Raw genomic sequence first — 14,694 nt, forward strand, 5'->3', positions numbered from 1 at the left:
TCAGTGTGAAGGAATGTTTCACAGGTATGGCAGCCCAACGACTTTACCTTCCCCACCACTTTGCCACAAACACATGTTTGCCTGCATGCCATATTGCAGTAATAGGAGTAACAGTACAAGAAAAAAAAAAAACTCATTGGTGCAAAGCCCTGGCAGCATTGTCCCTATTTGTGTTACCCCTGGGATCCAACACAAGAGTTAAAGTGTATTGAAAATACAAACTGAAATTTTTATGAGGTGTCTGCAAGATCAACACAAACAGGTGGGGTTTTTCTACCACTTTTTTTTTTTTTTCCAGAGGGGCACTGGTTGGTGGTAAACCAAGTGCATTTTTTTACCCAAGAGATTTTGAGGCATGAACATAATGCCCAAGGAGCCATATTATCTGGGAAGGTTTTAAAAGTGCCAAAAATGGCTATTAGTTAAAAGACAACAAAAACACAAGTAAAAAACTACTGTAGATAAAAGAAGAAACAAAACAATATTGAAAAAGGAAAATATACTAAAAAGAAAATATGTTTACACACCTGCCATCTCCTTCAGTTCCACTTTCAGATAACATGGAAAAGCATTGAAATAAAGAGGGGGGGGAGGAGGAGGTGTGCTAATAAGGTTACCTCATGGACATGGGGTAGGATTTGGGTGCCTCATATACTGTGAGATTTTCCCAGTTTGAGGCGTCTGGCAATAGATAAATAGATAGTATGATAATTTATCGTGCAGTGGCACTTCACCTTCATTGGTTACAGTACTGCCAGTGTGCAAAGTTTCCAATTTCAGCCATGTCAGAGTCACTGGAGATGTTATCTTGCTTTGCTCATCCTATTTCTCACACGTTAAACTTAATTCTGCATGGTCCAACCTCATGGTTCATGGGAATATTTGTATGTAAAGGGAAGTTTCAGTATTTTGTTCATGTCATGAGAAAAGGTTATTATGGAAGTTTAATACTTGTATGACAGAAGTCAACTGTATACAGTATTAAATAAGAAAACATGAAACCATGACAATCCTATTTCAGTCCAACACACAAATTAAAGAAAGAACCATTTACAACGCTGGGTGGTAACCATATAACCAAACCATACGTGCTCCCTACGTGTCAACAACTGGGTTGGTGGAGGGTTAGTGCCCCTCCCCGTAAAACAAATAACTCAAAGTCAAACGGCCACCCCTTACGGGATTATGGCGTCTGGCAATAGATAGATAGATAGATATAATTAGTTTTATGTTTCCCTATAATTTTGCCTCATTCTTTTGCAGATGTAACCCATCAGTATGACTGTGTTTTCTGGCTAGGTGACCTAAATTTTCGTCTGGCAGTCAACCGAGACCACGTGTTTGAGAAGCTTAAGCATGCAAGCCCAGATACGTACCAGCACCTCCTGCAGTGGGACCAACTCACACAGGCTCGCCAAAAAGGTTAGTTGTATAAGAGATCACTTCAATATCTTTGATTACTTCCATTTCAAAAGGTTGATGGAGGTAACATTTTCACCACAATATATAATTGTTATATGTCATTAAGATTGCCTAATGTATATTGGAATGATCGTTACAAAATTTTGTGATGTCTGTATGCAGAAGAAATAATGGAATAATCACGGCAAATCTTTGTGGGGACGCTTATACTGACTGAAGGATGAAGTGCCTTTTGACTGGAGTATTTAAAAGGACAAAAAGGGAGTATGATAGTAACATCATTAACTAAATTATAGTTCAGCATAGTTTGGCATAGGTATGCACTGAACTAAGTGCCCCTCTACACTCCATTGTAAAATTGCTTCCACAGAGTGACTTAGGATTGTTAGTGTGGATTCTTACCAAATGTAATTGTTCTTTCAGTCTGTTTATATTTAGTAATCATGGAGTACATGACCACAAATGTATTACCTCCCTGTCACTTTACCCTTTTCCATCAGGCTGCCCTCCCTCCACCTCATTACTGCCATTCTGATATTTATCCACCACATCCCTCCACCTCATCCTCAGTCTCCTTTCCCCTGCCACCTCAGATATACACTCTCATGGTCATTCTTCCATTCTTCACCCCCCAGGTGACCAAAACACCTAAGGGTACCATAAAGCAGAGTGAGTTCAGATGTTCTTTATCTTTTTCACTAACTTCTCTTTTTTCATGGTCTGAGGTAGATATTGAGGGCCCTGTGGCAGGCTGATCCAGTGAACTATCAGACCATAATGGCCAAAAAAAAATTATTTCATTTTTCTGATGTATTTAGCAGTTTTTAAAGGGTGTCCCAAACCACTCCAAAGCTGTAATTAAGTCAGACACCCCAATGGGAAGTTTTAATGTCCATAGAAGATGGCTGTCAGCAGTCCATATGTCATCCTTGTGTCTTCCTGGACATCACTTGGATGAATGTAAACAATATTGGAGCTTTTTTAAAATGTTATAATCCAGTGATCCCATGGATATCGTGCATTAGGTAATTGAAGTCTTCATTATCACCGGAGTATGAAAATCTGCACTCCTGCTGTTATTGCAAATATTTTAGCCAAAAAACAGTATTTTTGCTCACCTGACCTGGTTTCTGCTGACTATGATGGTGCAGTATCTGTGGTTTCTGATGGCCTTGAGGGATTCAGAGATGGAGCCTTACTCAGGAAGTTAATCCCAGCTGGTGGAAATGATTATTTCTCCACCTCCTTGCCTCAGAACCCCTTACCTCAAGTCCAGCTCACGTCTCTATATGGTTCGTGTTTCATCCATAGTGTGCCATTTTTATGACTTTCTATTAACCTAACCATGCCTCTTTACATATTTAATACTTACCATATAAGTATTTATGAATATCTACAGTATCTATCTATCTATTGCCAGACACCTCAATCCCGCTCGGGGTGGCCCACAAACAAATCGCCTCCACGTCACCCTGTCCCCTGCCATTTCACTGCCCCGCTCCCAACTCACACCCCCCTCTCTCATATACCTCTCCACCCCATCCCTCCATCTCATCCTCGGCCTCCTCCTCCCTCTTCCCCCCTCCACCTCACTCACATACACTCTCTTCATCAGTCTTCCACCCTCCATCCTCTCCACATGGCCAAACCACCTCAGTGTATTCCTCCTAACGCTTCCTATCACATCCACATCCACACCACAACGCTTCTTTATATCCTCATTTGTCAGCCTGTCTCTCCATGTGACTTCACAGGTTCCTCTTAAATAACTCATTTCCACTGCTCTCACTCTTGACTTGTATCCTTCCACCAACGTCCAAGCTTCACTTCCATACGTTAGAGTTGGTATCACAATACTGTCATGTAGTAACTTTTTCACTTCCATGCTCACTTCCCTGCTTCTTATCACTGCTATCAAGGAACCAGCAACCTTTCTTCCCTGCTGCACCCTTTCAAGCACTTCACCCTCCAAACCTCCATCCTTACTCATAACACTACCCAAGTACTTAAACGTACTCACATTTTCCAATTCCTCACTATCCAACCTCGCTGTACATTCACTGACTTCACCTCTCTCAAAGACCATCACTTTACTCTTCCCTACATTCACCTTTAGATTCCGTTTCTTACACACTCTCCCAAACTCATCCACCAAGCCTTGCAGCTCTCCTTCGTTTTCACTCAACAACACAGTATCATCTGCAAACAACACTACAGGGAGTTTCCAAACAGTACCCTTTCTCACCAGGGCCACTCCAACATCCACTACCCTACCTTGTACCTCTTTTATTACCCCATCCATGTACAAATTGAACAACCATGGAGACATGACACATCCCTGTTTCAACCCAACCTTCAAAGAGAAAAATTCACTCAGTTCACCATCCACATGCACTGCAGCCTTCGCACCATCATACATACTCTTCACAGCAATCAACAACTTCCCATCTACTCCATATATTCTTAATACTTTCCAAAATCCTTGTCTATCCACCCTGTCATAGGCTTTCTTCAAATCCATGAAAGCTGCATACAACTTCTTTCCCTTCTCTAGAAACTTTTCCACTAAAGATCTAAGAATGAATATCTGATCTACACAACCTCTTCCCTTCCTAAAGCCTCCCTTTTCTTTTCCAACTAATTCCTCTGTTCTTTCTCTAATTCTGTCAGTAAGTATCCTACCATACACCTTTCCTATTATACTAAGAAGACAAATGCCCCTGTGATTACCACACACTTCCTTTTCCCCTTTTCCTTTGTGCAAGGGAATAATTATACCTGACTTCCAATCCTCCAGGTCTCTACCTTCCTCCCAGACCAATCTGCACATTTTCCACATCCATCCTACTACTGTCTCTCCCCCATGCTTCAGCATTTCACCACACACTCCATCAGTTCCTGGGGCTTTCCCCAATTTAACTTTCTTCATTGCTTCCACAACTTCTATCCTACTGATTTGTTCCTGTCTTCTCACCTCTCTCCTTCTCCCAGCCATTCCCCAGCCACTTATACTCGCATTACTTCCATCCTCTATGTTCAACAATTCCTTAAAGTGTTCTCTCCATCTGCTAACTTTTTCTCCCTGCTCCTCTAGTAATCTACAATTTTTATCTTTCACTCCCATGCTAACTTCACTTCCACCCTGTCTTACTCTTTTTACCTCTTTCCAGAACATTTTCTTACAGTCCCTCCACTTTACACTCAAGTTCCTTCCAAATTCCTTATCCACTCTCTTCTTACTCTCTCTTACTAATCTTTTCACTCCTCTCTTTCTTTCTTCATATAACTCTCTCTTCCGCCTCTCAACTTCTTCCACTCCCCTATTTCTTATCCATTCATTGTATGCTTTCTTCTTTTGTGCCACAACCTGTCTCACCTCTTCATTCCACCACGCTGTTCCTTGCACCCCCCTCCGTCTTCTCTTCATCCCACACACCACATCACATGCTGCACATATTTCTTCTGTGAATATCCTGCACACATCTTCCACTTCCCCCATCTGCTCCAATTCATATTTGCCCAATCGTTCCTCCACTTCTCTTTTATACTCTGCCTTTATCTCATCCTCTTGTAGCCTTTCCACTCTCCTTACAAATACTCCTTCTTCCCGTCCTTCCGTTCTTCTATTTCTCCATCTTAATTGGCTCTTGATTCTGGCCACCACCAAGTAGTGGTCAGAAAGTCCACTTCCCCAACCTCTTTAAGCTCTTGCATCCATTACACATTTTCTCATCCTTTCATCCACACACACATAATCAATCATTGCCTTCCTTTCATTCAGTTCACCACCCACCCTTCTCATCACTCGCCATATATACCTGTGGATCATTTTGTGCTTGAAGAGGGTATTAGCTATCACCAACCCCCTCCCAGCACAAATGTCCACTAATGCACTGCCATTCTCGTCTGTCTTAGCAGGCACACCCCACTCACCAACTATTCCATCCACCTTTTCCCTACTTTACCATTCATATCACCGATCAAAATCACTCTCTCATTCATTCCAAACTTTTCCATGCACACTTCCACATTTGTCCAGCACTCTTCTCTCACTCTGCTTGCACAATCTTGCGTAGGGCATACACACACACAATCGCCCACATGTGTATTCCAACTTTCAATCTTACCCACACAATCCTTGATCCAACTGATACATACTCTCTTATGCTCTTCTTCCATCTTTTACTCACAACTATACATACTCCTTCTTTTGCCCTGTCATTCTCACCTACTCCTGCACATATACCCCATCCATACTCTCATTCTCTCACGCTCTCACCTCACCATTTAGTTTCAGTTATTCCGCATACATCAACTTTTGCACCCTGAAGCACCTGGACAATCTCTCTCTCTTTAACCTCATCATTCGCTTCCCTTACAAAAATGATACATGATATTCGGAAGCTTTCATACGAAGACAGACTAACAAGGCTAAATTTGCACTCACTAGAAAGACATAGCCTTGAGCCTTAAGGATTTAGGATTAAAACAAAAGGCTAAAATACACACACACACAGCTATCGCTGCTAACCTTAAGTAGTTTCAGGAATTTTGTCTGTCCTGTCTCCTAAGGCCTTGCTTTAAATTCAAAATAATGAAAGTTATTAGACTACCAAAAATGTAAAGATTTATTGACTAGATTGTACATGAATGTTTGTAGTTTTTTTTCAGTAACAGCTGTTTTGGTATTTAACCAACATCAAACATGGCCGAAAATATAAACAATGAGGGACTGGAATTTCAAGGATTTGATGCTAATACCAATGTCATGGACCTGGTTAAAACATTAATTATGAGGATTAGTGAACTCGAAAAGAAAGTAGAGAATCTAGTGATAAAGGATGTGTCAGTAAATACGGAAACCACCATACAGAGTCTGATCCAGTCCAATGAAACAGCCAATGAAGAAACTAGGAATTTCAAGCAGGAAAATGTTGAACTGGGGAGGAAACTAGAAGAGAGTACTAATAAAACGGAGAAGGTGAGTAATGTATTAGAAGAACATAAGGCAAAGTGGGCACACGTAGAAGAAGAACAGAAAGAAGTGGCCAGCTTAAGAGAGATCATCCAGGAAGAAAGGGAAATGAACAAGAAAGAAATGGAAGAAAATGTAGTGAAAATACTGAAGAAAAAAGAGAAAATAGTGAGAGAAACTGTAGAAAGGAACAGATGTGTGGTAGTATTTGGAAACAGGGAAGAGGAAGAAAAGGTTAGGTTCGTAAGACTCGAGAGAGACACGAACATGGTGAGAGGAATATTAGGCAAGATTGACCCCGAAGGAGACAAGTGGGTAAAAGAAATTGAGGAAGTAAGGAGGATAGGGCCTTACAAGAAAGGGGAAACAAGACCAGTGAGAGTCAAGTTTACATCAGAAAGTGTAATAAATGAGATACTTAAAATGACTTGGAAATTAAGCAAAGAGGCGGGGATGGAAAATATTATAATAAGAAAAGATCTGAATGAAGAAGAAAGAGAAGTTTTAAAATCATTAGAGGAAGAAGTAAAGGAAAAAAATGATAAGAGGACAGAGGAAGAATGTAATACTTTTTTTTGGAGAGTATTGGATATGAAAGTAAGGAAATGGTATTTAAGGAAATAGAAGTGAAGGAAACTAAGGGGGATGGTTGTGAAAGTTCAGAAGTTGAGGAAGTGGTACGGACAGAGAGTAGGAGAGAAGAGGGTATTAATAATGTCAAAAATAATTTGAAGGTGATATATACTAATGTTGATGGTTTCATATCGACAAGGATCGAAATTAATGATTTCTTAAGAGAACATGAACCTGATGTCATGTGCTTTGTAGAGACCAAATTAAGAGAAGATATTGATGTTCATTTGGGAGATGGTAAATACAAACTGTGGAGAAAAGACAGAAAAGAAAAAAAGGGAGGAGGAGTGATGATAGCAGTGAAGAACAACATAAATGTAGATACTGTGGAAATGGGAGAAGGCAGGGCTGAAGTGATATATATATGAAATTAGAAACTGGAGAGAATGTTACGAGAGATATGGCGGTAGTGTATGTTCCCCCAAAGACGAGAGCATGGAAGGATGACGAATATCATGAGATGTTGTCAGATATGGCTAGCTACTTACAAAAAATAATTGAGAAAAGCAATAATATAATTTTGGTGGGTGACTTTAATTGTAAAGAGGTGAACTGGGAGGAATGGTACTCGGGAGGCGGCGAGGATTCGTGGGGCACTATGTTATTAAATATAATAATGAATAATGTGATGACGCAATGGGTCAAAGAAGAGACACGGTTTCGAGGTGAGGACACACCAGCAAGGTTAGATTTACTGTTCACCAAAGAACCCGATGTAATAGAATCATTGGAATATCTCTGTCCTTTGGGAAAAAGTGATCACGTGGTCATTGAGTTCCAGATGTTAATAGGAAACGTCGAGCCAAGAGACGAGCTTCATAGACAGGGAAGATACAACTTTGGGAAAGCAAATTTTACAGGATTGAGAAACTTTTTTGAAAATGCGGATTGGAGAAAATTCAGAGAAACAAGAGAGATACAGAGGAAGTGGGATATCTTTCTAGACCTCTATAATTTGGGAGTGGAAAAATTTGTACCAAGAGTAAGAGGGAAAGAAAACAGGAAAAAGGAGTGGTTTAATAGAAGGTGTATGATAGCAAAAAAAGAGAGAGATAAGGCGTGGAACAATTGGAGAAAGAGATGTAACGACAGAACAAAGGAAGAATATAAAAGAAAAAGAAATGAATACACAAGAATACATAGAGAAGAAGAAAGGAATTTTGAAAAAGGTATAATAGACAAATGCAAGGATGAACCCAAACTGTTTTATAGATTTGTTAATGGCAAACTGAAACAAAAGGAAGGAATCACCAAGCTGAAAGTAGAAGGAGAGGTCTTTAAGGATGCGGCAATGCAAGCAGAAATAATGAACAAACGTTTCCAGTCAGTTTTCACTAAAGAAAAGGAGCTTGTGGAAGGGGAGGGAGTGATTAGAAATGTTCCGGTGATGAAAGATATAAAAGTGGAGGTACAGGAAGTGTATAAATTACTGGAAACTCAAGATGTAAGGAAAGCCCCAGGACCTGATGGAATTTCTAATTGGGTACTGAAGGAATGCAGAGAACAACTGGCGGATAAAATTCACGGCTTAATTGTATGCTCACTGGAAGAGGGGAAAGTGCCAAAAGAATAGAAGAGGGCAAATGTGGTACCAATTTACAAGGTAGGAAACAGGGAAGAACCCCTGAATTATAGACCAGTGTCTCTAACCAGCATGGTCGCAAAATTGTGTGAGCGAATCCTGAAAGACAGATGGATAAAATATCTGGAAGAGATGAATATTTTGGCTGAATGTCAGTTTGGATTCAGAAGTGGAAGGTCATGTGTTTCTAACTTGTTGAGCTTTTACTCAAGAGCGATTGATGTGGTACAGGAGAGAGATGGTTGGGTGGATTGTGTGTACTTAGACTTAGAAAAGGCCTTTGACAAGGTACCTCATGAGACTAATGTGGAAACTAGAATATATAGGAGGACTAAAGGGGAAACTTCTGGAATGGATAAGAGACTTTTTGAGAGACAGACAAATGAGGACAGTAATAAAGGAAAAGACTGGATGGAGGGAAGTAACAAGTGGAGTCCCTCAAGGCTCAGTGTTGGCGCCAGTAATGTTCCTGATTTACGTAAATGATATGGTAGATGGAGTGAACAGTTATGTAAGTCTGTTTGCTGATGATGTAAAGATCTTGAGGAAGATAGAGGTTGAGGAGGATTATAAAATACTGCAGGAGGATTTGGATAGGATACACAATTGGAGCCGGACGTGGGAAGTGAAATTTAATGTAAAGAAATGTAAAATATTGGAAATGGGTAAAAGTACCAGGAGACCATCACTGAATTATTTTTTGGGTAATGAATTAATCACAAAAAGGAGAGAAGAGAAAGATTTGGTAGTGCTGGTCCAAGATAGTTTGTCACCAGAAAAGCACATTAATAAGATAGTTGGAGAGACTTATAAACTCTTGACTAACATAAGAGTAGCATTTCATTATATGGATGAGGAAATGATGAAAAAATTGATAGTGGCCATGATCCGCCCCAGGTTAGAATATGCAGCGGTAGTGTGGTCCCCACACAAAAAGAAAGATATAAAGAAGATTGAGAGAATACAAAGAACAGCAACCAAGATGGTCCCCAGTCTGACAGACCTGTCATACAGAGAGAGGCTGGAAAAACTGGATTTGCCTTCGTTAGAGGAAAGGAGAAAGAGGGGAGACATGCTTGCGGTGTTCAGGACCATGGTGGGAGTAGATAAAATTGACAAAGAAGATCTGTTTGTATGGGATAAGAGAGCAACAAGAGGACATGGAATGAAATTGAAAAAGTCAAGCTGCTGGAAGGATATCAAGAAATATAGCTTTCCTTACAGAAGTATAGACTTATGGAATAGCCTGGACAAAGAGATCGTCCAGTCTGAAAACTTAAACGAGTTTAAAGTTAAATTCGACTTACTGAGAAACAGCGACGGAAACCCACGAGCATAGTACATTCCGTGTATATCACAATCAGGTATATTAGGTAAATACTTAAATATTTGGAACGACTTAGACGAAGAGGTGGTGCATGAGAAAAACATTCATGTGTGTAAAGGTAGACTTGATAAATGTGGATATGGAGACAGGACAACACGAGCATTGATCAATTCCTGTATACTACAAATAGGTAAATACACACACACACACACACACACACACATAAAGGAGGCAGACGTGCGACATCGACGCTCCGTACCGAACCAACACGGCCAGTGGCATTACCTAAATAAGTATCTTTATATGAGCCAAGCTCTGTACCAGGTTAGACTAAATGATTTTTCATTATTAAAAGAAAAAAATAATAAGTTTAAACAAGACTTGTTCAAACAGAAAAGTGAACCAAGACGAAAGAATGCACTCAGTCAGCTGAGGTTTGTTTAGACTACATCAGCACGGGGAATGTAAGTACATGCTCTGTACTTTTAGTATTGCAAAATGGATACATACTTTAGTGAAGCAAATTTGGAAAAGAAAAGGGATAAAGGTAGAAAGCAAAATGATGATTTCTACCAAGAACTGGTTGAAGTAGACTCACAATAGACTGGTTGAACATGTACACAAACTTGAAATGGCTTTCAAAAATGAAATTGATGAACTAAAGAAGCAGATGCACATGCAAAAGGAAGAAATAGAAAAACTAGGAAGGGAGGCCAACAAGAAAGACACAACCATCAGTGAACTAACAGTGGAATTGAGTACACTTAGGAAGAAAATGACTGCATCATCACATTATTCATTATTATATTTAATAACATAGTGCCCCACGAATCCTCGCCGCCTCCCAAGTACCATTCCTCCCAGTTCACCTCTTTACAGTTAAAGTCACCCACCAAAATTATATTATTGCTTTTCTCAATTATTTTTTGCAAATAGCTAGCCATATCTGACAACATCTCATGGTATTCGTCATCCTTCCATGCTCTCGTCTTCGGGGGAACATGCACTACTGTCATATCTCTCTTAACATTCTCTCCAGTTTCTAATTTCATATATATCACTTCAGCCCTGCCTTCTCCCATTTCCACAGTATCTACATTTATGTTGTTCTTCACTGCTATCATCACTCCTCCTCCCTTTTTTTTTTTTCTGTCTTTTCTCCACAGCTTATATTTACCATCTCCCAAATGAACATCAATATCTTCTCTTAATTTGGCCTCTACAAAGCACATGACATCAGGTTCATGTTCTCTCAAGAAATCGTTAATTTCGATCCTTGTCGATATGAAACCATCAACATTAGTATATATCACCTTCAAATTATTTTTGACGATTTTGATACCCTCTTCTCTCCTACTCTCTGTCCGTACCACTTCCTCAACTTCTGATCTTTCACAGCTATCCCCCTTAGTTTCCTTCACTTATTTCCTTAAATACCATTTCCTTACTTTCATATCCATTACTCTCCAAAACAAAGTATTACATTCTTCCTCTGTCCTCTTATCATTTTTTTCCTTTACTTCTTCCTTTATTGATTTTAAAACTTCTCTTTCTTCTTCATTCAGATCTTTTCTTATTATAATATTTTCCATCCCCGCCTCTTTGCTTAATTTCCAGGTCACTTTAAGTATCTCATTTATTACACACTCTGATGTAAACTTGACTCTCATTGGTCTTGTTTCCCCTTTCTTATAAGACCCTATCCTCCTTACTTCCTCAATTTCTTTTACCCACTTGTCTCCTTCGGGGTCAGTCTTGCTTAATATTCCTCTCACCAGGTTCGTGTCTCTCTCGAGTCTTACGAACCTAACCTTTTCTTCCTCTTCCCTGATTCCAAATATTACCACACATCTGTTCCTTTCTACAGTTTCTCTCACTATTTTCTCTTTTTTCTTCAGTATTTTCACTACATTTTCTTCCATTTTTTTCTTGTTCATTTCCCTTTCTTCCTGGATGATCTCTCTTAAGCTGACCACTTCTTTCTGTGTTCTTACCTAATTGTTCTTACCTAATTGTATCTTTACAGGAATGAGTCAAGCTCGTACTGTCCCGTGTCTTAAACCATATTTATCGTTCATATCCTTAAATTTGTGAATTGTTTTGGCACAAACTATTTCATTCGGTAGTGCATTCCATTGATCAATTGCTCTGTTTGAGAAATTGAATTTCCTTACGTCTTTATCACCTCTCTTCTTATGCAGTTTTTTGCAGTGTCCTTTTGCTGATGCTTCTCCATATGTTAAGTAATCATTTATGTCTATTTTCTCCTTCCTTGATATGCACTTATATAGCATTATCATGTCACCTCTTTTCCTTCGCTCCTGTAGTGTTGGTAGATTAGGTTTATTTAGTCTTTCTTCGTAGCTTAGGTCCCTTAAGCTTGGTATCCATCTTGTAGCGGCCCTTTGAACTTTTTCAATCTTGTCTATGTGCTTTTTGAGATGAGGACTCCAGACTACTGATGCATATTCCAGGGTTGGTCAAATGAATGATGTTATTATCCTTCTTAGCCTGTCTTCATTTTTGTATGTGAATGCTATTCTCATATTTGTTCCGTACCTTCTCGGTGATGTGGTCAGCTGGAGATGGTCTGTTATTGATAATCACACCTAGGTCTTTCTCTCTTTCTGATGTGTATAGGGTTTTATTTCCTAACTTATAATCCCAATCAGGTCTTTTTCCACTTTTACCAAACTTGATTACATGACACTTGTCCACATTGAATTCCATTTGCCATGTACTACTCCATTCATGAAGTTTATTTAATTCTTCTTGTAGCTCTTTACAAGAGTCTGTGTTAGTAATTCTCCTTTGTATTTTTGCATCATCTGCAAACATATTCAGATAGCTCTCATTTCCAGTGTTACTGTTTATATCATTTATGTACACTAAAAACATGATTGGTGCCAGCACTGAACCCTGTGGTACTCCACTAGTCACTTCTTTCCATGATGAGTAGTTTCCTCTTAGTACTGTTCTTAGATGTGGATGTGGTTGAAAAGATTAGGAGAAATACACTGAGGTGGTTTGGACATGTGGAGAGGATGGAGAATGAAAGACTGGCTAAGAGGGTGTATGTAGGTGAGGTGGAGGGAGGGAGAGGGAGGGGTAGACCGAGGATAAGGTGGGGGGATGGAGTTGAGAGGTATATGAGGGAGGGGGGAGTGAGTTGGGGGGAGGGGAGTCAAATGGTGGGTGACAGAGTGACTTGGAGGCGTTTTGTCTGCGGCCACCCTTTGCGGGATTAGGGCGTCGGTCTATAGATAGATAGATAGACTGTTCTCATTTCTCTTTTTATGAGAAAGTCTTGCATCCAACAAAACAGTTTGCCTCGAATTCCTCCTTGATGGTACAGTTTCCATAAAAGTCTTTGGTGTGGTACTGTGTCAAAAGCTTTCTTGAAATCTAAATAGATACTGTCCATCCATCCTTCCCTTTCCTGTATTGTGTTTGTTACTCTGTCATAGTAGCTCAACAGATTAGTAACACATGATTTTCCTTTTCTGAAACCAAACTGTCTTTCTGTTATCATACTGTGTTCTTCTAGATGATTTACCCAAGCTTTTCTTATAAGCTTTTCTAATACCTTGCTTACAACACTGGTCAGTGATACTGGTTGGTAGTTGAGTGGATTTTGTCTATTTCCTTTCTTGAATATGGGGACAATATTTGCTTTTTTCCAAATATCAGGTAGTTTACCTTGACTCAAGGATTTCTTGAAAATTATAAATAATGGTTTACTTAACTCCTTTGCACATTCTCGTAGTACCCAACATGAAATTTCATCAGGACCACTTGCTTTTCCTCTGTCTAATCTACTTAACTCCTCCTGTATTACTTTTTCTGCTATTTGTATATCTGGTAGTATGTGTGGACATGCATGTTCCACATAGTCCCTCTCAAAATTTTTTTTCTTCTGTAAAAACTAATTGGAAATTCTTATTTAGTGCTTCACAAATATCCTTCTGTTGTGTATAAGTGATTCCCTCGTCCGTAATTTATTGTATTATATCTTTTACTTTGGTTTTGCTTCTGATATAGCTGTAAAACAGCTTTGGTTGATCACTACTTTTATTTATTATATCCTCCTCAAACTGTTTTTGGGCTTCCCTCATTATTCTTGTTTAATCGTTTCTTGCCTATTTGTAATTATTATACACCCTATCACTATTATGTCTTCTGTATCTATTCCACAAGAAATCTCTTCTTTCTTTTGATTTTTTACATTCTGTATTGAACCATTTCTGTATTTTCTTATCTGCTTCTTTGTGCTGTGGGATGTACTTCTGGACTCCTATTTCATAAAATTCACAGAATTTTTAATATACAGCATTTAAATCTTGTCCTCTAAGCTCATTTTCCCAATCAACTTCTAAGAAATACTTCTTTAAGTCTTGATAATTTCCCTTTTTATAGTTTAGGCTCTTTTTGTAACTGTCATTGCTGTTTACTATGTCATATGCTATCCTGAAGTTATAATTTAGTACTGCATGATCGCTTTTGCCGAGTGTATATATGTCTGTGTATATACAGTATTAACTATCTTTATTCTGCTTCTACTCCTATTGTATGGTGGCAGTGACCTTTGTTGTTATGCTGCTACAATTTTTTTTTTGTAATTAGTCAGTTATTGAGATGAGATTCAAGTTTTCCCTGTAACTCTCTCTCTCTCTCTCTCTCTCTCTCTCTCTCTCTCTCATGATTTATAAATTACTTTAAATAGCAATGTGTGTTCATTGTGCATGGTGCTGCATT

General features: G+C 39.1%; 1 protein-coding gene across 1 annotated transcript in view; it reads left to right on the plus strand.

The window, feature by feature from the left end:
• The window catches only part of INPP5E (Inositol-3-phosphate synthase), a 576,780-nt gene that overhangs the window by 473,940 nt on the left and 88,146 nt on the right, over nt 1-14,694 (plus strand). The window contains 1 exon segment of the mRNA XM_080273293.1: nt 1,264-1,422. Within this exon segment, the coding sequence (XP_080129419.1) occupies nt 1,264-1,422 (159 nt within the window).

The sequence above is a fragment of the Coenobita brevimanus genome, chromosome 54 (genome assembly GCF_032717465.1).
Source record: "Coenobita brevimanus isolate Jiangsu-jjx chromosome 54, ASM3271746v2, whole genome shotgun sequence".
NCBI classification, from domain to species: Eukaryota; Metazoa; Arthropoda; class Malacostraca; order Decapoda; family Coenobitidae; genus Coenobita; species Coenobita brevimanus.